General features: G+C 35.4%; 1 protein-coding gene across 5 annotated transcripts in view; it reads left to right on the top strand.

Moving 5' to 3' along the window:
• Positions 1-2312: 2312 nt before the first annotated feature.
• Positions 2313-23774, top strand: part of G2E3 (G2/M-phase specific E3 ubiquitin protein ligase) — a 62544-nt gene continuing 41082 nt past the window's right edge. For 3 of the 5 annotated variants that reach the window (XM_036881364.2, XM_036881362.2, XM_036881365.2), the window contains exons 1-3: positions 2313-2451; positions 17185-17225; positions 21683-21780. In XM_036881364.2, coding sequence (XP_036737259.1) covers positions 2432-2451; positions 17185-17225; positions 21683-21780 — 159 coding nt within the window. In that variant the 5' untranslated portion in view covers positions 2313-2431. Of the gene's footprint in view, positions 2452-17184; positions 17226-21682; positions 21781-23774 lie in introns of those variants that run through there. The other 2 variants (XM_057488522.1, XM_036881363.2) reach the window with 1 other exon arrangement.

Raw genomic sequence — 23774 nt, 5'->3', positions numbered from 1 at the left:
TCAGGTTACTGAAAGGTTATCAGAAACTAAATAAAATTCTTTGTCTTTTTTTCTTTAGTTTTGTTTTTTGGCTTTTACTAAGGGGAATACTTATATCAATATGTCTCACTTAATTAAAAAGTTTACTGCCTATCAGAATGCCCAGTCTTATGACCAGATTTGTTAGATTTAAATATATCCTATAGTGAATATTTTCTTTTAAAGTTCTTAAATCTAAAATATTTACTTGGGTTCCTTGGTCTAGTCAGTGGTATTTATTGCAGATCATCTTTGCTTATGAAATGTTGTTTATATTCAAATTCACCTCTACTCACCCTGTGATTAAAAAAAGGAGTAACAGTTAAATAGTGCAAATAACCTATATTCCACTGAATAAACACAAGTCCTGGGTAATTTATATAATTAAGACTGATAAATCCCATGGGGAGTAGATATGTCAGTGACTTTAAGGGGCTCTGACATATTTCACTGGTATGACTGATGTCAGGTCTGCCAGATGATAACTTCTGTCACCATTTTGGTGGAAGAAATTGACAAATTCATCAACAGTCCTAAAGAAGGACTAAAGAAAACTCAGAGAACAAACATTAAAAACACCAAAACTTGCCTATATAGTTGTATAAAAAAATCATATACATATATTGTATTTAAGATTGTTTGGGGGGGCTTTTCAAAGGCAATTTGAGTAACGTTTACTTTTGTTTGCAGATTAATTAGAGAATTTAATTCCCATGAAGGATGAAACTTAATGGTGGGAAGGTGGCAAGAATTATGAAAGACAGGAAAATATATGAAATGTTTCTGAAGGAGCAGTGTATTTAATGGAGCCATATTAGAAATGTGGGACATTAAGTAATAAAACATGAATGACAAATATGTGGTCAAACCATTACGATATAATTGTTCAATGAATGAATGAATGAACAGACTATTCAAACACTGTACATTTATACATTTATTAAACCTGATTCTATGTCTAGAATATGCTCAATTTCTTAAGTCGTCTTTTAAAAACAATTAAAACTTCAAGAGTGAAACATGGTTATTTTCAAAATTCAACTGGTTATAAAACAAACGGTTAAACGTCTCATCCCCATTTACCAGTCTGACTCCCACAAACAGTTTATACATCCATCCAGAAACTTCGTATGCCATTCGTGCACACTTTAACAGGATACTATATAGTTTTTCTAAAGCTGATTTGTTTCATTACTTCATTTGAGTACCTGCTGATCTACTTCATTATTTCTAGTGCCTGCATAGTGTCACTATATCCATCCTAAATATCATAACATTTAATCACTTATTTATTGGTAGACATGTGGGTGGGTGGGTTGCTATTTTCCACAGGTAAAAACAGTACATAATAGCTTTACAATCCCTTGTGTCAGATTATCTGGAAAAATAAATTCCTAGATATTTAGTGAATCTTTCAAACTGCAGTCTTAATGGAGGCTTAAGATGTTCCTTCACGACTTGGTTTCAACTGATCATCAGTTTTGGTAAATCAATGCTGCTAAATGTGAGAAAGATCTGTTGGAACACCAAGCTCTGTTGTTTAGTTTCCGGTGGTCTTTTTTTCTTTTTTTTTTTTGGTCCAAGAACATGTCCAGCCCTTCCTTTCATTAAAGCTCCCAGATGTATTATCCCTTCACAAGCTTGGGACATTTTGGATCAAGGCTATATTGCGCAGTCCTTGGTAAAGGAAAATGACACTGTTGTTCCAAGAATTTCACAGAACAACCAACGTAATAATCTTGTATGGTCTCTTATCAGAGAAAAAGATTTGCCGCCTTCTAGTACACTCAGATAATCTGGGCCCAGAAACGGGTCCGAGCACTCATTTTCAGTTTGCTACTGAAATAAGGGTTATTGGAGCACTTGGCTCTGTCTTTCTCAAACAGGGGAGGGAAAGAGGTGAAAAGCCTGGACTGGGCCGGGACTAAAGAGCCGCGGGGAAACCCCGTACCAAGTATGTGTTCGGTTTGTTTCTTCCTTCTTGCTGCAGGTGTTTACGCTGGGGCGAGGAGAGGAGTGAAAACGTCCAGGCTCCTTTAATGTTTTTACGTTTTCCTTGAAGAGGTGAAACTTCGACAAATCATCCGCTTCAGAAAAAACAGTACCCTCTCAAGAGCCACTGGCAGAAATACCACCGCCGCCCCTTGGCTTTTCGGACGCCGAACGCAGACAGAAAGGCAACCGCAGGGGAGCCGACTCAGGTAGCGCCGCAGAGGAGCGGGCGGGAGCTCGCTTCCCCCCACCCCCACTCCGCGCCGCCGCGGGCTACACCTCCCCGGGGCGGGGCGCGCACTGCATCCGGGCTGCGGGCGGAAGTGAGCGAATTTGAATCGCGTAGGCCGTTGGATGGGGCAGCTCTTACTCTCCTTGCGGCGCGGCGCAAGAAGGGAAAAGTGACATCAGAGCTCTGGAGATGCTGCCCCGCGCTCCTTGGTGAGTGGACGAGGACCGGGAAGAACCGAAGTATTTCAGAGAGAATAGCGACCGTCAGAGGAGGCGCGGGGTCGGAAGCGGGCCGGCGTTGCTGGGAAGCTGGGCCCTCGGAGTGCTCTCGGGGCTGACGTGGGGCTCTGGCAGTCCGGGCGCTGGGGCGGCGGCTCGGGCCGGCGCTTCTGGCGCTTGACGCACGCAGGCTAACTTTCAACACTGGGGGTTCGGAGGCCTGACCGCCCGCGGGGTGAAGCCTTGTTTAATCTCTGACTTTCTGGTAATCGCAGTTTAGTGTTTCCGCCAATTAGGCTCGAATGCTGAAGCTTCAGCCGTAGTTAAATCTGATTGTTGAAAGCGTTACTACAGGTAACAGAATCTTCCTTTATTAAAGATGGAAGGTTGGGGTCAGGTTTAGCATGCGAAGATGCTCTTACGTGGCTCCGAGTACCTCCTAAGAGGGATACCCGGAGTTGTCTCCGTTACCCTGAACCGAAAGGAAGTGACAGTCTTTGAAATGCCTGGTGGGGATTTAAACTGAAATCTGAGTATCCTTTGTATTTAAAATCCGGATATTTTTCTTTCACGGTTGACGTTTTTCATGTACCGCAAAAATCCGAGACTCTTGCTCATTTAAACTGGCTATAGTAACTGCGGTGATTTCACAAGGGTTTTAGTTTGCAAACAATAGGGATAAGGTTTAGTTCCACAGATCTGCCTTTTCCCTGCTCTCACGGCCAGCTGGGTTGTTGTGGAGTCATTTGGAAGTGCTCTGCTCATGTTTCCAGCATCGCGCGCGCGGGCGCGCGTGTATGTGTGTGTGTGTGTGTGTGTGTGTGCGTTTGATGTGTTTTGTTTTATTCTTATGGAATAGTTTAAATCGTAAACTGTAAATGAGTACTTTAAATTTGTAGAAATTTTTTAGAAACTGGTTTTGTGTTGCTTTATAGGAACAGATACTTTATGTTCCTTTTAAGATTTTTAACACCCAAGGTATCGTAGCATATAAATGCGCACATACCTTTTAGAAAGTTGGATTTAATCATATTCAAAATAGACATTCCTTCATCCAGTGCTGGCTAAACATTATTAGCCAGGAAAAACATTAAAATATTAAGTAATTATGATGGTGGAAATGTAAACATTTCATGTAAGACTGCAGCAAAGACATTAGCTAGCTATATTTAGGATTGCAGACAGCTGTTCTACTCATTTCATAAAAGCTACCAACATACGGTAATTTCTTTTAAAATTAGACTTCACATTTTGATCTTTTTGCTTAACCGAACTCTTCATTGAGTTTTTGCTCTAAGTCAGTGAGTTTCAAATTTTATTGTGTACACCTTACCAAGAAGGGTTGTTATGTACTGTTAGCACTCTTCAAATCTCAGAGATTCTGATCCAGTAGGTCTGGAGTTGAAGAATCTGTAAATTTATCTGGAAGGTTAGGAAAGTTGACCAGATTTTTAAAAACACTGACTTAATCTTTACTAGAATATATTGGGTAAGGGAATGGAACTGGAGCCAGATTGTCTGCGTTTGAATTCCATCTTCACTGCTTGATAGCTAAAGGCAAGCTGTTTAACCTTTCTGTGCTTCAGTTCCTTCAACTGTATAATGAAGATAGTAACAATACCTACCTTGTAGAATTATGAGAATCAAATGAGTCAATACATATAAAAATCTTAGTGTGACACATAGTAAATGATACATGGATCTCCTATTGAGTTACCAAGCATTGTGCAAACTACATACACTATCTCATTAATCTCCACAAAGACCTGCAGTATGTACTATTTTCAAGTAAGAAAACAGGCTAAGAAGGGATCAGTAATTTGTTCTCACACTAATAAAGTGTTTGAACTGGGGCCAGAATCTACATTGAATGAGGAAGTTTGTCTTTAAAGAAATGCTTCCTGCCTGTCTGCAGTCTAGCTTTCCAAATACTGCTCTATAAAAATCTGTGATGGCTTCCCATTGTCTGTCTTACATAATTCAAATTTCTTAGCATTTTTTTTAACAGCCTTCTCTTTGTGGTTCCAGCCTGTTTCCAAGCATCATCTTAATACTTCACCACCCTTTCCCAACCTATGATGTTGAGTGTATCCATATTACCACAGTTCTCCAAGTCTGTATTGCATATTTAGCCATTGACCTTTTTTATTTCCCCTTAAAATTTAACTAGGGGGTTTCAAATACCTTCCTAGACTTCTTGCTCAGTTCAGTTTAGTTCTGTTTGTTTATAACACCAGACAGAGCGCTCTTGTCCTCCTTGTCTTTATATCTGCCATTCTTGGTGCATAACAGTGAGTGTCCTTACACTCTGAAACTGTATATTCAGTGAGTGCTTGTTATTTTACAATTTAACACATTGTGTCTTGTTAATCCTGACAAAGTTTTGTCATTCTAAAATGATTGAATACCTATGTAGTTTAGTAGAGATTTCAGTGATAATCATGGTTTGTAAATTTCACCAGTATGGAAGAGTAAGTACTGAAATATTATGCACTTCAAATTGAAAAAATATTAAGAGCAATATTTGCTAATGTTTATGAAATTCTAAATGCTTTACACATATTTTCTCACTTATCCTTAACAGGCATTCCCATATTAAGATGAAGAAAATAAGACACTAAAGAAGGATTTAGTATTTTTACATTTTTTGCATTAAATTTCCTCCTGGTGTGGCATTTTTTTGTTCATTCGGAGAATAGTATACATTAAGTAATTTAAAAATTAACTTTATAACAGAATTGGCCTCATTTGTACCTGAATAGATCTACAGTAATTCAATTCTATGTTAAGAAAATATTGGGAAATTAAAAAGCAGAAAAGTTTGCCTTTCATTTTCAGTTGAAACAGGTAAGATTGTTACCTGACCTCCTGTTCACAGCCTTTTCTTTAAAAACCTGCTGCACAATATAGGGACATCATTCTAAGGACCAGTGAGTAGGGGTTGATCTAAGGAGCATAAGACCCTAGTGTGATCCAAATACCTTCTCCAGCCAAAGTAATAATAACCAAGTATTTAAATCAGAGCTGAACATGCAATGCAGGCTAGACCATTCACATTATGTCTTCTTAAATTTTGGAATTGGGGTACCAAAAGACTTTAGGAGCCAAGATGGAAAGGTCTTTATGAGATGGGATAAAAATAGAATCATGAAAAAAATGAACAGGGGGCATAGGAAGCTTATTTGGTGGTAGGGGTTGCGGGGAGGAGGACACCTGTTAACTGAGGACTAGTTATAAATTAAGATGGTATAAACCTGTAACTTCGTTTTTCCTTTTTTTGTTAAGACTGTTTTTTAGAGAAGTTTTAGGTTCATGGCAAAATTGAGAGGATTTTTATTTTCCATAAAACATAAGAGATTTTCCATGTGCCCCTACCCCAACATATGTGTAGCCTCTCACATTATCCACGTCCCCCACTAGGGTGGTATGTTTGTTAAAACTGATGAACCTGTATTGACACATGATAGTCACTTAAAGTCCATAGTTTAAATTATGTTAATTCTTGTTGGTGTATGTTCTATGGGTTTGGTATCATCCAGAGTATTTTCACTGCTCTAAAAAATCCTCTGGACTCCCATCTGCTCATTCCTCCAACCCCTTCACAATCACTGATTTTTCTGTCTGCATAGACTTTTCCAGACTATCATATAGTTGGAATCATACAATATGTAGCCTTTTGAGGTTGGCTTCTCTCACTTAGCGGTGTGTATTTAAGTTTCCTCCATGTCTTTTCATGGCTTGGTAGCTTATTTCTTTCAGCACTGAGTAATATTCCATTGTCTGGATGTACCACAGTTTATTCACTCACTTACTGAAGGACATCTTAGTTTTGCGTCCAAGTTTTGGCAGTTATGAATAAAGATAACTAAACATCCATGTGAAAGCTTTGGGATGGATGTAAGTTTTCACCTCCTTTGGATAAATACCTAGGAGCAGTATTACATAACAGATAATCCCCACTTGGTCATGGTATATAATTTGTTTTATACATTGTTGGATTTGAATTGTTCATGAGAGTTACTGGTCTATAGTTTTCTTTGCTTGTGATGTTTTTGTCTTGTTTTGGTGTTAGGGTAATGCTGGCCTAATAGAATGAGTTAGGAACTACAGGCATCTCACAGGTATTGCAGGTGTGGGTCCATTCCACTGCAATAGAACAAACCTTGAAATAAAGCAAGTCAGATAAATATTTTGGTTTTCCAGTGCATATAAAAGTTATGTATATACTATACTATAGTCTGTTGAGTGTGCAGTAGCAGTATGGCTATAAAAAGTACATGCCTTGATTAAAAAATACTTTGTTGCTAAAAAATACTAACCATCACCTGAAATTTGAGCGTGTCATAATCACTAATCACAGATCACCACAAGTGTAATAATAATGAAAAAGTTTGAAATATTGCAGGAATTACCAAAATGTGATAACAGACTTGAAGAAAGCAAATGTTGTTGGAAAATGGCTTTGTTAGACTTGTTTGACTCAGGGTTGCCACAAACCTTCAGTTTGTAAAAAAAACACCTGCAGAGTGCAGTAAAATAAGGTATGTCTCTTTCCTTCTAAATATGTCTATATTCCTTCTGCTTCTATCTTCTGAAAGAGATTGGAGAATTGGTATAATTTCTTCCCTAAAGTTCTGTTAGAATTTACTAGTGAACTCATCTGAGCCTGTTGCTTTCTATTTTGTAAGGTTATTAGTTATTGATTCAGTTTCTTTGATAAAGGCTTATTCAGATTGAATATTTCTTATCTGTGTTTTGGCAAATTGTGTCTTTTAAGGAATTGGTCCATTTCATCTGGATTATCAGATTTGTGGGCATAGAATTATTGTTCATGGTATTCTTATGTTAACACCCCACCCCTGGCCCTGCCGAGTTCCTTTATTATACTTTAATGTCCATAGGATCTGTAGTGATAACACTTCTTTCATTTTGGTATTAGTAATTGTGTCCTCTCATTTTTTCTCTTAGCCTGATTAGAGGCCTACTGGTTTTATTGATTTTTTTCAAAGAACCAGCTTTTCATCTTGTTGATTTTTCTCTGTTGGTTTTTTATCTTCAGTTTCATTAATTTTTCTTTGATTCTTACTACTTTTTTGCTTAATTCAGATTTAATTTGCTCTTTTTCTAGTTTCATAAGGTAGGGGTTTACATGATTGATTTTAGATCTTTTCTAGTATATAATTCAATGTTATAAATTTCTCTCTAAGCACTGCTTTCACAGCATCCCCCAAATTTTGATAAGTTGTGATTTCATTTAGTTCAAATATTTTGTATTTTCTCTTGAGATTTCTGCTCTGACCCTTGTGTTATTTAAAAGTATGTTATTTAATCTCCCATGTGTTCTAGGATTTTTCAATTTGTTACAATTTCTTATTTAATTCCATTGTAGCCTAAGAGCAGACATTATATGATGTTTTAAATTTATAAAGGTCTGTTTTATGGCCCAGAATGTGCTCTGTTTTGCTGAATATTCCATGTAAGCTTGAGAAGAATGTGTTTTCTGCTGTTATTAGATAAAATAGTTCTTCATATGTTGTTGATTGAAGATGTTGTTGAGTTCAACTATGTCCTTACTGATTTTCTGCCTGCTGGGTCTGCCCGTTTCTGATAGAGAGGGTGTTGAAATTGAAGTGTCTCCAGCTATGGTAGTAGACTCATGTTTCTCTTTTCTATTCTATTTGTTTTTGACTCACATGGTTTAACACTGCTGGGAGACCCAGTTATCTCCTTTGCGAACCAACCCCTTTATAATTATGTAATGCCCTTATTTATCCCTGATAAATTTCCTTATTGTAAAGTCTGCTCTGTCTGAAGTTAATATAACTACTCTTGATTTCTTGAGATTAGTGTTTGCATGGTATATTTTCTCCATCCACTTTTAATCTATATTTAAAGTGCATTTCTTGTAGACAACGTATAGTTGGTTCTTATTTTTTGATCTGCTCTGAAAAATCTGTCTTTAATTGGTACATTTAGACCACTGACATTTAACGATTATTGATATAGTTGGATTAATATCTACCATATTTATTACTTTTTTCTAGAGTTCTTTGTTCCTGTTTTTGTCTCCACTCTTTTTCTGACTTACGGTTTTAATTGAGCATTTTATATGGTTTTATTCTCTTCTCCTTTCTTCTAACCAACTTCACAAGTGTGGGACAGAATGGTTAGCGTATGCTGCAGTTGGGTATTGCCCTTCTCCCAGGTCATTTAGACTCTGATAACCCAGCAGATTAGGCTGTGGTAAAATAAAGTGAGCAGACTTTATTAGAACAGAGTGCTATGGCATATTTCAAAATAGTGCTTTTTTTCCTCTCCCTGTTAAAATGACAGGAAGATTTTTCTCTGGTATTTACTGTGGGATCCTGGTGATGCTGGGGTTCTTGTTCGCGGGGTCTAAGGATCAACTTCGCAAACACTCAAGGTAGGAGAGCAAGGGAGAGGCTTTTATTTAGAGATAAAGCAAGAGGGCAGAGCTCCTGGCTCAGGCCAGGAGGGAACAAGAGAGTCCCAGGGTGGTGCGTTGTCTAGGGGATTTATAGGCGGTTGAGAGACAAAGGGTTAGGGATGCAGACCTGCTAAGTGGTCCCAAAATGCTTATCTTTGAAGAGACATTAAGTTTCTCATTAGTCTACTGGGTTATTTACAAGAAATTTACTGCTCTGATTTCCTCCCAAGATAGTTTCCTCCCAGGATAGTTTCCTGGTTTGGGAACATATCACTCAAGACTGCTTGCTTTGCTCCCTAGGTGGTCTGTTTGTTAAAGAGTACCTTAAGAAACTTAATTTTTAACTAATTGGGTTTTAAAATGCAATCTCATCTTCAAGATGGAATATTTCCTGTTTTTACTAGTTGTTTGGGGCTTGCTTGCTAAATTGCCCAGGTTGCAAATCACTTGATTAGGGCTGGAGGAGGGAAAGCAGCACCTGGGTAAAGTCAGAAAATAAGCTGGGCCCCCCAGCAGGCCAAGCAAATCTCACGATGGATTATCTTGCTTTGTTTTTTTCCGGAGGCCCTCACCCTATTTTGTCTAAGCCCACGGTCCCTGTCTCACTGGTAGAGTTCCTGGTGGTAAATTTCACAATATTGTGTGAGGCTCCCATGATAGGGTCCCCCTGAAGTTTTTAACTCAGTAGTTGTCCACAGTGAGTCTTCAGTAGTTAGTCAATTACAGTTCAGGTTTTCCTCCCACACCACTGAATTGCACAGCAGTTTCAGCTTAAGTCTCTGCTCAGGTAAGCTCTGACTCTATATTTATCTGTCTCTCCAGTCTTGGGGCCAGTGGTTTGCCATGTGTCCTCCCCTTTCTTACAGATCTAAGTTTTGATTTTTCAGTCTTTTCAGCCCTTGTTAGGACATAGTGGTGACTTAAAAGCTCCTATGCTGCTCTTCCTTTTCATTTAGACAATCTATATTTTTTAATGAAGGTTTCTGACTTTTAAACATGTGTGTAATATAATTTGTATAGAATACAAATCACCCATTTTTGGGGTATAGCTCAATGTGTTTTAGTAAATGTAGCCCATTATGAATATATCATAATTTGTTTTATCCATTTTTTGTTGATGGACATTTAGCATGTTTACAATTTTTGGCTATAAAACTATGCACATTTGTGTGCAGTGGACATTTGCATTGATATCTCTTGGTTGCATCATATGGTAGGTGTAAATTTAACCTTTTTATTGAAGTAAAATTTCCATTTGTAAAATTAACAGTAAAAGTATGCAATTCAGTGACATTTAGTACATTCACAATGTTGTGCAACCATTGCCTCTATCTAGTTCCAAAACAGTTTCATCACCCCAAAAGGAAAACTCATACCCATTAGGCAGTCACTAAGATTCCTTATTCCCTGGAAACCACAAATCTGCTTTCTGTCTTTATTGGTTTACCTATTTTAGATATGTCATATAAATGAGATTATACAATATGTGACCTTTTATTGTTTCTTTCACTTCTCACTTCTTTCAGTTATGTTTTTGATGTTCATCCATCTTAAAGGTGTATGAGTACTTAATTCCATTTTTTAGCTGAATAATCTGTTACGTGGATATACCATATTTTGTATACTTTTTGATCAGTTGATGGGCAAATGAGTTGTTTCTATTTTTTAGCTATTGGGAATAGTGCTATTATGAACATTTGGCTGTGTTTGTTTGAATACCTGTTTTTGATTCTTTGAGGTAATTACCCAGTGTAATTGCTGGATGATATGGTAGTTCTAGGTTTGACATGTTGAGCAACTTCCCAGCTGTTTTCCACAGTAGCTGTACAATTTTAATACTCCATTAGCAATTTATGAGGGTTCCAGTTTCTCCATATCTTGCCAACACTTTTTAAATTTTACCTTTTTTTTTAATTCTAGTTACTTTAGTGGGCATTGAATGGTATCTCATTGTAGTTTCCCTTTGCATATCATGACTAATGATGAGCATTTTTAAATGTGCTCATTGACTGTTTGATTATTTTCTTTGGAGAAATGTCTACTCAGACTCTGCCTGTTTTTTAATTGGATTGTCTTTTTGTTGAGTTGGAAGAGTTTATTATATATTCTGGATACTAGATCCTTATCGTGTAAAAATTCCAAATATTTTCTCCCATTTTGTGGATTATCTTTTCATTCTTTTGATTGTATAGTTCAATTTATTTAGTTTTTCTTTGTTTCTGTTTTTGTTGCTTGTAATATTGATGTCATACATAGAAAACCATTGCCAAAACCAAGGTTATGAAAATTTACATAACCCTGTTACTTATAAGATTTTTAATACTTTGGCTCTTAGTACATACTAAATCTTTGATCCACTTTGAGTTTTTTTTAATTTTTGTGTATAGTGCAAGGTAGGGATCCAGCTTCATTCCTGTGCACGTGCCTAACCAGTTGTCCCAGCACCATTGGTTGTAATGACTATTCTTTCCCATTGAATGGTCTTGACACCCTTGCTGAAAATTCATTGATCATAGATGTGTGTTTGTTTCTGGACTCTTCTTTCATTTGATCTTTCATTATGGGTTATTCTTTGTGTGTTTATCCTTATGGTAGTAACACACTGTTTTGATTATTGTAGCTTTGTAGTAAATTTCAAATCAGGAACTATGAATCCTTCAGCTTTTTCTCTTTTGTATTTCTCTTTTGAATTCCCTTGCAATTCCATACAAATTTTAGGATCAGGTTTTACATTTCTACAAAAAAGGCCATTGGATTTTGATAGGGATTGTATCAAATCTATAGATTGCTTTGGGGAATATTGCCATATTAACAATATTAAATCTTCCGCTCACAAACACTGAAGTGGAAAGTGTCTTTCCACTTACTTGGATTCCTTAATTCTTTTAGCAATATTTAATGGCTTTCAGTGTACAAATTTTGCACCTCTCTGATTACATTTATTCCTAAGTAGTTCTTTTTGATGCTGTTGTAAATGAAATTGATTTCTTAATTTTCATTATGGGTTATTCTTTGCTATTATATAGAAATAAAACTGATTTTTGTATGCTGATCTTGCATCCCATGACTTTGCTGAATTTGTTTACAGGCATACTTCAGAGATATTGGGGTTCTTGTTCCAGACCATTGCAATGAAGCAAGTCAAATGAGTTTTTTGGTTTCCCAGTGCATATAAAAGCTATGTATAACTATACTGTAATCTGTTGAGTCTGTAGTAGCAATATGTCTTTAAAAAATATGAGCCTTGATTAAAAAATACTTTATTGATTAAAAAATGCTAACCATCATCTGGACTTTGAGTGAGTCATAATCACTGATCACAGATCACCAGGATAAATATAATAATAATGGAAAAGTTTGAAATAGTTCAAGAATTACCAAAATATGATACAGAGACATGAACTGAGCAAATGCGGTTGGAAAATGGCTCTGATAGATTTTCTTGACTCAGGATTGCCACAAACCTTCAATTTGTAAAAAAAATACAGTATTTGCAAAGCATGATAAAATGAGATGTGCCTGTATTAGCTCTATTTTTGGGGAATTCCTTAGGATTTCCTACAATTAAGATCATGTCTTCTCACTGATGGACAGTGACTGTAATGGGGTACGTGGTGGGGACTTGATAATAGAGGAAATCTAGTAACCACAATGTTGCTCATGTAATTGTATATTAATGATACCAAAATAAAAATAAAAGTAAAACCTGGGAAATAAAAAAAGAGGAGAATGCAAGGGAAACAAACAAAAAAAGATAATGTCTTCTGCAAATAAAGCTACTTTCTGCTTTCAATTTGGGTGACTTTTGTTTCTTTTCTTGCTTAATTGTTCTGGCTAGAACTACTACAGTGTTGAATAGAAGTGAAAGTGTACATCATTATTTTGCTCCAGATATTGTATGGAAAGCTTTCATTCTTTCACCACTGAGTATGATGTTAGCTCTGTGTTTTTCATAGATGCCTCTTATCATGCTGGGGGAGTTCCTTTCTATTCCTAGACTGTTGAGTGTTTTTATCATGAAATAGTGTTGGATTTTGTCAATGCTTTTTCTGCATCAATTGAGATGAGCATGTGACTTTTTTATATTATTAATGTGATGTATTACACTGAATAATTCTCTTAACAAGGACCTAGTGTGCTAGTATTTTGTTGAGGATTTATATATATAATATATATATATATATATATAATATATATATTCATAAGGGGTATGGATAGATCTGCAGCTTTTCTGTGATGTCTTCAGCTTTAGTATAAGGGTAATGCTGGCTTAGGCTGAATTAGGGTGTGTTCCTTCCTCTTCCTTTTTTGGGTTTGAGAAACAATCAGTGCCAGTTCTTTAAATATTTGATAGAATTTCCCATTGAGGCCTTATATGCCTGGGCTTTTTTTTTTGGTTGGGGGATGCTTGATTACTGATTTAGTTTCTTGATACAGATCTTTGAAATACTCTATTTTTGCTTGAGTCTGTTTTATAAGGTTATCTAACTTGTTTAGTTAATTATCTAATTTGTGGGCATACAGTTATTCATATAATCTTGTTTATTTCTGTAAGTTCTGTAGCAGTGTACCCCCTTTTGTTTCTGATTTTAATAATTTCAGTCTTTTCTTGATTGGTCTAGCTAAAGGTTTGCCAATTTTGTTGATCTTTTGAAAGAACCAGCTTGTCATTTTATTCTCTCCTTTGTATTTTTATTCTTCACATTTACCTCCACTCTAATCTTGAGGAATTCCTTCCTTCAACTAGCTTTAGTTTCAGTCTGCTTATCTTCTAGTTCCTTCAAGTATAAAGTTAGGTTATTATTTTGGGATCTTTTTTCTTAATGTCTCCATTGACACCTATAAATATCCCTCTGATCACTTGTTGCTGTATACCGTAGGTTTTAGTATGTTATCTTTTCATTTTCATTCATTTCTAAGTATTTTTAGTTCCCTTTGCAATTCCTTCTTTAACTTTTTGCCTGTTAAAGAATTTCATTGTTTAATTTTCACACTTTTGTGAATTTTCTGGCTTTTCTTCTTTCATTTGCTTGTTGACCATGTCATACTTCTTTCCTCAAGTGTATGTTCAATATCCAAATTTTATGAGGCCAGCATTACCCTGATAATAAAGCCAGATGAGGATACTACAAGAAAAAAAAATTATAGGTCAGTATCCCTGATGAGTATAGATGTAGAAATTCTCAACAGAATACTAGCAAACCAAATTCAGCAGCACATTATAAGGGTCATAAACCATGATCAAGTGGAGCTGATCCCTGAATGCAATGATGGTTTAACATATGCCAGTCAATATATGCAACACATCACATTAATAAAATGAGAAGTAAAAATCAAATGGTCGTCTCAGTAGATGCAGAAAAAGCATTTAAGAAAATTCAACATGTTTTCATAAGAGTTCTCAGAAACTGAATGTAGAAGCAACATATCTCAACATAATAAAGGCCATACACTGACTGACTTTGGATAATTGGCTTTATGCTGTTGTTGCATTTTAGTTCTTTATGCGTCTGGGCACAAATCTGTCAGACATATCTTTTGCAGATATTTTCTCCCAGCCCATGGCATGCATATCCACTTTCTTAATAACATCTTTTGGGTGAGTGGAAGTTTTTTATTTTGATGAAGTTAATTTTATAGTAGTATTAGCTTTTACAGTTAGGGCTGTGATCCTCTTGAAATTAAATTTTTATTTATAGTGTGAAGTATGGATCCAGGTTTGTTTGTTTTCCTTATGGATATCCGTTTTTTCCAGCACCATTTGTTGTAAAGACTTTTCTTTTTCCCATTGGATTGCTTTAGTGCCTTTGGTGAAAATCAAATGGCTGGAGAAGTGTAGATCTGTTTCTGGGCTCTTTATTTTTATTCTGTTGGTCTATGTGGAATGGTGTATGTTAATTATATATAAAGTGTGTATTACATATTGGCTTACTTTGGAAAAACCATTCCCATTCACATTTTGATAACATTGGAAATCTTATGATCAGCTTATAGTCAGTGGTATTTGGAACCTTTTCAGCATGGTCTTCTACATAGTGGTATGCTACTTTTTTGTGTCATGTGAGGTTGATGTTCACTTTAATTTTGTATGTTTATTTGTAAGGAGGAAAAGGCACTTGTTTAGTACAGAGTCCAGAGGCTGGTAACTAATAAGAAACTTTAGATACTTTTTAAAAAATAACAGTGCTGTCTGTATATATATAAAGATCTAGACAGAACTTCATACTGTCCACCAAAAGAGATGCCTTGGGAACCTGCAGTGAGAAGGGGACAAGGAGAGGATACAGCCACATAGGAATTGTGATTTCTTTATAAAGAAAACTTAGTCTAGAACCATATCGTATTAGTATCTTCAGCATAAGTATCAGTCATACTCAGCAAGTGTCTGTTATCACTGTGCTGAATGCTTTGGAGATTATAACCTCTCAGAATTTACCAATGTAGCTGAGGAATTAACAAAATTGAAGTAAACACAGCACAAAGTAGTAAGTGATTAATATTTGTGTTAATGCCCTTGTGAGGTTTTTAAGTATCTTTATTAAAGTTGACTGTATTGTGGACCTCAGTCATTACTCTGAATCTTACAGCAAATCTAAAAGTAAGCAACAGTTAAGTTCACCCCCAGAGGCAAGAGGTTAAGGAAATAAGCTGGAAAGATTGTATCTTCAGGTAAACTTGTGTTGTTGAATACTGACTAAATATCAGTTATGAATTAAAATTAGGTTTAGTCTAGGTGAAATACATTCTGTGTTTCTGTAATGTTCTGCAATTAAATTTTCATAAATGGATTTAGGATAATCCTGAATTCATCACCAGAAGTTGAATTTATAAAGAAGTTCTAATAAAAGAGGCATTTTATCTTCCTGTTTATGGATTTCATCAATTTTAAGAGGGGTTCCCCTTTCTGGTACACTTTTTAGAATATTTAAAATTAGGCTGTGATCCTCAATCGGTTTTGGACAAGTAGGGCAGTCTGCAATCATGGTATGAACATGTATAAACATCAGAAGTGTTGTCACATACCTGTAGAGTATAATCAGTGCCCTAAAAAAAAAATCCTGGAAATACTAAAGAAGTATTCCTTTAAACCTACCTTAATGGTTGTAGGGAAGGGGTGGGAAAGGTAGACTAGACCTACTCAGTTGCAAGGCCTGCTTAAAGTGGGGCTTTTTCGTTGTTTTATAAATTCTTTTAAGAATTATCAGTCTTGATGGTACAGATAGTTTTGTAAGGAAGAACCAGAAAATACTGAAGGCTTGGAGTCAAAGTGACACAGAAAATTTGGACTATGACTTTTTATGAAAGTACAAAAATGATATATAGCAAAAATGAATGTTTAAACCCAAAACTTAAAATCAGTATGAAATATAAATTATTACTTGAATCATAGTATTTCAAATAAGGTTTCATATATCCATAGTATGTTTTAAGATGTTCTTCCTCCATTTAATCTTTTGGCATTAGAGAACAGTTAGAAAAATTTGTGTTTCAGTAATGAATGTAAGTAATTTTATGTTAACTAGTGGGGAGTGAGGCAGCAGAGGCAGATCAATGTCTTTCAGTATGTAAATGGTTGAGCACTGTACTTGGAAGATGTGAATACGGCAGTGAGGTGTTTGCAGTGCTATATAGAGTCCCCACAAACGCAACAAGTATAGCCTGACAAAAGACAATTTTTTTAGGCTACTCAGATACAAATGGCATTGCACTGATGATATATTTTCCCTAAACAACAAACAATTCCTGGTAAAGCTTTGGTAAAACAAAACAAAACACAAATTTCCCTGACTTACGTAGGAGTTATAATAGGAAATATTCATTTTGTCTTAAAACAGCAAGAAAAATAATTTTTTATATTGATGTGTAAAATGGGCTTAGGTTCTAGGTTAATGTAATTATAAATGGGTGTTTTTTTGCCTACTTGAATAGCCAGCTGGAAATTTGAAAGTCTAGATTTCTTTGTTGTGCAGATGTTTTTGGGTTGCAGGATGTCCTTGCCCCTTTCCACTAAATGCTAGAGGTCATCTTAAATCTTTTTTATAGCTAAAAAGACATTCCTTCTAATTTTAACAATGTCAGACTTTTAACAGACTTAACAACCCTTGTTGAGAACTACTAGTATTAGATGTGTGTGAGGAGGGAAAATTAAGTACTAGAGTAAGAAATGGTTATGCAACTTATTTATAGTCTCATGTATTGACTAAATTTAGTTAAAATGGATAATTTGAAACTTGTAAAATTAAGATGGCTATATTGTATGTTTCTATTTTTCCTAGTAAAATGAATGAAAGTAAACCTGGTGGCTCACAGAATCTTGGTAAGTAGCTGTATTTAAAATTTTTTCAAATATAGTTTAAAATGTTAAAAATATTTTACTCTTGCTTTTTTATTACAATGAAATTATTTAGAATGCTACTCAAGCAATAGGAACGAATTCCCTGATCCCTTGGTTCATACATCCGTATACCAATTTATAACATTGAACGTATTCTTTTCAGCAAAATCTGCTGTAAGGGGACAATTTGCCAAATTTTATTTGTATTTTCTATATGTACTTATGAGGTATGGCTTGTATCTGAGTAAGTATTATTTAATAAGTAGAAAATTTTCACCTTTTTGTGTGACTTTTTCTTATAAAAGGAAATGCAGGTAAGAACAGTTTAAACAATACACAAAAGTTTGAACATGAAAAAGAAACTCTCTAAGTGCTCGCAAAAATCTACTCAAATAGATGCAGACCTTTGCTTTTAGGTGTTGTTTTCTTCATTTATTAGACATAAACATATATTGACTTGCTACTATGGAAGATGAGAAGTTAAATTGTTACTTTATATTCTTATAGCACTACTTCTCCCCTCATCTATCCTAAGATTTATTTTTGATTCCTTCTCAAAGTATTATACTTAAAACTATCTTACATCATTTATAGAGAGTATCTATTAACTCCACATCATGTTGGATAAAGAAATTTGTGCTTGTACAAGTCCTTCTACTTTGCTTTTACCTACAACTTCTAACTGTATGTTAATAGTTCTGAGACAGTAATTTATGGATTACCTTCACAAACTTGCCAGATGCAAAAACTACCTACACTGTTACTTATGTCATATTTTTCCTGACTGACTCAGTTTTTACTTACATGTATGTGTTTATTTCATTAATGTAATACAGCCAGAATCATTTGCTATAGAAGGTGATCTTAATGGAGTCAGAACAATTTTACTTAAACATTCAAATTTAGAAACAAAATATGAATACAAACAAAAGTAATGTACTCATAAAAATGCATGCCTGAAGCTTAATCTGTACCACATTCAGGGTCTCTGTACTGGGTAAAGGGAAAGAGGGAAACATGGAAAGCCAGGGGCCCACATCATCTAGCAGGTGCAGCACCATCCAGTGTTCCTCTTGAGGAATCCAGTAGTCTCAGCTAATTCCTTGTATTCCTCTTCCTCTTGATAGCTGTATGCACACTTATAATTAAAAGTATAGGCACTGGGGATGAAGGAGTTAAGAGTGGGAACTGCAGGTGTAAGATGTTCAGTGAACAAATAGCAATTTGCTGGAGTTAATGTGGTCTGTTACTTTGTATATGGAAGGACAGGGAGCTGAAATCTTTTGAAAGACTGGGAGAATGGGCTTTTCATTATGGCTTATTTCATTAAACTGGAGTTAATGAAGACAAATACAGAGGGAGCATATTTCACAGTTTGAAATATTAGCACATGGTCTTTCTTTCTAGTCCTGGAATCTGCTTTGTAAGTAGCCTGTTAACAAATATAGGTCCTTTTCAAAGCATAACATCCATTCTTGATTGCATATATTAGGCAAGGTAAATAAGACTAACTGCTGTAATAGGTAAACCCTGAAGTTTTCCTGGTTTAACACAGTAAAATTTTATTACTGATGTTACAGTCCAGTGTGGATTGGTTAGGGCAAATAGGACAGATAGGGAGTTTCGGCTGCCTGCAGTCATTTAGATATTCAGGCGTCTATTTTGTGTTGATCTGCTGCCTTGAGAGCCTCAGGCTTTTCTCTTTAGCTAGTGATTTTCTCATTGTTTTATTGGTATGTCATTGGAATTTTTTAGTATGTTATTAAAATTTTTGCACAAGTAAAATCATTAGAAAAGATCAATAATTATAATACTAATATTTCTTCAGTTCTGTCTGTGTTTCACACCCTTTTCATTATATTGCTGTATACTATCTCATTTACTCCTCCTTAAGGCATAGTTTGAAGTTTGTGCTGTTGTTTTTCTCATTTTTAAGATGAGGAAACAGGGCCAAAAAGTGTGTTTGTGGCCTGTCCAAGGTTACACAGCAAGGTTGTGGAGCTGGGTCTTAACTCAGATCTCTCTGACTGCAATTTGCCTTTTTAAAACTATTATTATTATCATGAAATACACAGTATAAAACTCACCATTTTAACTATTTTGAAGTGTACAGTTTGGTGGCGTTTAGTACATTGACAACATTGTGCACCACACCACTATCTTGTTACAAACATTTTCATTACCTCCAAAGGAAACTCTGTGCTCACTAGGCAGTTACTTCTCATTTCCCCTGTCCTCAGCTTTTTGTCTGTCTCTATGGATTTACCTATTCTGGATAATGTAATCTTACTATAAATGGCATCGTATAACATGGCACCTTTTATACTTGGTGCCTTTCACTTAGCATAATGTTTTTAGGCCCATCCATGTATCAGTAGTTCACTCCTTTTTATAGTTGAATATAATTGATTGTATGGATATGTGATATTTATCTTTTCATACATTCACTGATGGACATTTGGTTTATTTTCCCTTTCGGTTATGAACAGAGCTGCACTGAACATTAGTGTGCAAGTATTTATTTCTCCAGATCCTTGCCAACATTTGTTATTATCTAACATTTTGATTGTAGCTATCCTAAGTGGGTGTAAAATGGGATCTCATTGTGGTTTTGATTTCATTTCCCTGGTGTCTAATGGTAGTAAGTAATATTTAATGTGCTTCTTGGCTATTTATGTATCTTCTTTGGAGAAATGTTTGTACAGATCCTTTGTTCCATTTTAAAACTGGGTTATATTTTGTTGCTGAGTTGTAAGACTTTCCCACACATTCTGGGCTCTAGACCCCTTAACAGGTGTATGATTTCCAAATATAGTATTTCCATTCTGTAGATTTTCTTTTCACTCTCTTGATCTTGTCCTTGGATGCCCATTTTAAATTTGATGTAGTCTAATTCATCTGTTTTTTTCTTTTACTGCTTTTGCTTTTGATGTCACAGAATATCTAAGAAACTGTTGCCAAATCCAAGGCTATGAAGATTTACCCCTAAGTTTTCTTCTAAGAGCTTTATAGTTTTATCTCTTACATTTAGGTCTTTGATCTGTTTTAATTTTTATATGTGGTGTGAGGTAGGGGTTCAATTTTACTATCTTGCATGTGGCTATCCGGTTGTTACAGCACAATTTCTAAGAAGAGACTTCTTTCCTCATTGAATGGTCTTGACATCCTTGTTCAAAATTAATTGACCATGGATGCATGGGTTTATTTCTGGACTCGTCTTTTACATTGACCTGTATGTCAGTGCCACACTGTTAAGATTTCTGTAGCTTTGTCATAGTTTTGAGTCTTCTCTCTCTTTTTTTTTTTTTTCTCTAATTCAGTCTAGATAAAGGTTTGTCAGTTTTGTTGACCTTTTCAAAGAGCCAGCCTTGGTTTTTTATTGATTCTCTGTATTGTTTTCTATTCTCTATTTCATTTATCTCTACTCATTTATCTCTCTTTCCTTTTGCTGGCTTTTGGGCTTGCCTTTTCTAGTTCTTTAAAGTTACAATTAAGTTATTGATTTGTGATCTTTCTTTTTTCATATAGGCTAGCATGAGTCTAAAGATCATTCAAGAGTGAAAGGTTAAGGTTTCTGGAGTCCTTTCTGAGTATGCTTCCAGCCCTGGACATGTGCATGTCCTTCTAGATAACCCTGGATATGTGGGAGATTCCCAAAGCCCTTAATTCCCCAACGTGACCCTTTTTCCCAGGCTCTTTTCTAGCTTTTTCAGTCTGTAACCTGATTTCCCTGTTTTCCTTTGCTCCAAGTTGCTATAGCTAGTATTTGTCTTAAATGCTTTTGACAAACATTCAAGTTCCAGCTCTGAGAAAGTTGAAGGCAGGTGAAACAAGGGCAAGCATCTAAACCCATCCATAAAGGAGCCAACCACACAGGTCAAAACACACAATCACATTCCTTTGAGACAAAGGTGAATATTACCTCCTCTTGGACAGTCTATACCAGAAACATGGGCCATCATACCCAAGGCCATTGTCCAGCTGGAGAGTGGGGGATGGTAGGCAGGTAAGTTAAAATGCCACAAAGTTCTCATCAAAATTTAGCAGCTTATTTCTTTATTAAGCATTTTCCTAACTGTTGTAAGTTTTAAAATTAGATTTCAGGTTCTGAAAAGTTGAATCTGACAGTTTTGGGCAGCTTAATTGTTGCTGTAATGGAAAGATGGTGTTTTGAGTTCCCTAAGCTATTATTTTCAGTGTTGTTGCCCTCCAAGTTGCCATTTTAAATACACACTGGAATTCATCATTAGAAATTAATGGAAAAAAACGTTAAGTCACATTTTTGTTCTAGAAGTAGGTATTGGAAATTTTAAGTTACTGATAGTGTGATTTGCTCTATTGGGAAGAATTAAACACATCGGTTGAGAGAAGTACCAATTTTGTAGGGTTTTTTAAATTGAAAAATATTTTTTATATCTATTTACTTCTTTCACTGTTAGTTTGTGTTTTCTGTCGAAAAAATGATGACTGTCCTAATAAATATGGAGAAAAGAAAACTAATGAGAAATGGAATCTCACTGTACATTACTATTGTTTGGTGAGTATAATTTATAATTAAATCTTGGAAATTTGATATTCTTAGGAGATTTAGATCCTGATGACTGGTTTGTGAGAATTATTGATAAGTCATTTAATCTGGATCTCATTTTGCCTATATGTAAAAATAAGAATTTTAATTTATCAGTTTCTAAGATTCTGAGATTGCTTGGTACATAAAAGACCTTTCATTATTACCTGTTTCTTCACTTGTCACCTAAGTGAAGAAAGGAGAAAATGTTTAGGTCTCCAAGAGAGTTTTTCTTTTTACTATCTTGTTTCCAATGTTGCTAGTGATAAATCTCTGAAAAGACTTGTTTTCAGGGAATAGAAGAAAAGCGTTTTATTTCACAGAAAATCTAGAAAAAAAATTTGACTAAAGCTATTAAATATTTGTGGGAAAGGAAACAGGTTAATTTATGAGTCACTCAGAAGAAAAAGTGGTTTCATACTGAGAATTAGTCCCTCATTTGTTCTCCCTCTCCTCCACCAACTTCTCATCTCATTGAATTTGTGCGTTCAGATACTAGTGGCACCATCACTGCCTTAGCGTGTTAAAGCTGCATTAGTATGTACAATACTTCTTCATACTGTATCAGTTATATATTGTTGCTTCACAAATTATCCTAAAATTTAGCAGTTTAAACGATATTTATAATCTCAAAATAGTTTGAGGATCATGAATCTGGTATTGGCTGATCTGGGTAGTTCTGGCTCAGCGTCTTTCATGAAGCTGTGAGTAGGATATCAGTCACTATTCAGTCATCTGAAGGCTTGACTAGGCTGGAGGATCCACTTGCATTGTCTCATTCGTGTGACTTTAGGCCTCAGTTGCTTACTACCTAGGCAGGCTCCATAGGGTTACTCACAGCATGGCATCTGGCTTCTCCCAGAGCAAGTAATGAAAGAGAAAGAAGGGCAGATGGATACACTGAAACAGAACCATATGCCCTAGTCTTCACAGCACATACCACTGTCACTCTTGCTCTATTCTGTTCGTTAGAAGTGAGTCATTAAGTCTAGCCCACACTCAACAGGAAGGGACTTGGGCCCCATTTCTCAAAGGAAAGAGTATCAACAAATTTGTGGACATATTTTTATACACACCACAGCATCCAAGTTAAAGCTCTTTATCTGCTTCCTTGAGAAACCATCTAATGTATTCCTTGGTGGGTCTCTGAGACTACATTTTTGTATATCAAGTATCTATCCTATGGGTTAAATTGTAGACTGGTCTAGGAACCTAATAACTTTGTACCAAGACTAGAAGGAGCAAGAAGTTGGCATTCCAAATTTGTAAATTGGAGTCTATTGTACTTTGTATCACAAAATAAAACATTTTCATTTTTCTAAGAGTTTATTTTACTTCTTGTGCAGTAGAATTAGGAGAGTTATTTTATTAGTGAGTTATTTCTTCATAACTAATTTTTAAGCAATGTGTATCACTTTTAGTTTTCTTTAGGATATATTATACTGATTAAAATAAGCCTCTTCTTTAATCACAAATTCAGACTATTTTTGAATTATATATCTTGGTTGATCATATCAAAATTACCTTTATATTCTGTCTTATTTTATTAATGAGTATAATTATTCAAAAATGTACTGACCTTAGGCTCAACACTTGTTAGATTCTATTTCACTGTGAACAGAAAAGAACAGTAATGTTACAAATAGTAGTAGAATGTTATTGCTGAAAAAGATTTAGAGACAGTGTCATCCAGTGTTTTCATTTTTGTGTTTAAGGTCAGAGACATTAAATTACTTGTGGAAGATTCCAGAAAGTTGGACACAAAGTATGGTTTGCAAGCCAGGATTTTTAATTCATAGTCACATGCTTTTTCTTGATTCATGCTTCCTTAACATATTTAAACTGAAGTTAAAATCAGATTTTTAAAAATTCAAACTTATGTAACTGCAGTCCAATAGGTTTCCCTGTAAATATGCCTTTTATGATTCAGAATCAAGCTAGATTTAAAGTCAGTCCAAAATATC

Source organism: Manis pentadactyla, chromosome 11 (genome assembly GCF_030020395.1).
Source record: "Manis pentadactyla isolate mManPen7 chromosome 11, mManPen7.hap1, whole genome shotgun sequence".
Taxonomy (NCBI): Eukaryota; Metazoa; Chordata; class Mammalia; order Pholidota; family Manidae; genus Manis; species Manis pentadactyla.
Note: the sequence above shows the minus strand (reverse complement) of the source record. Positions and strands in the feature narration are given on the sequence as shown.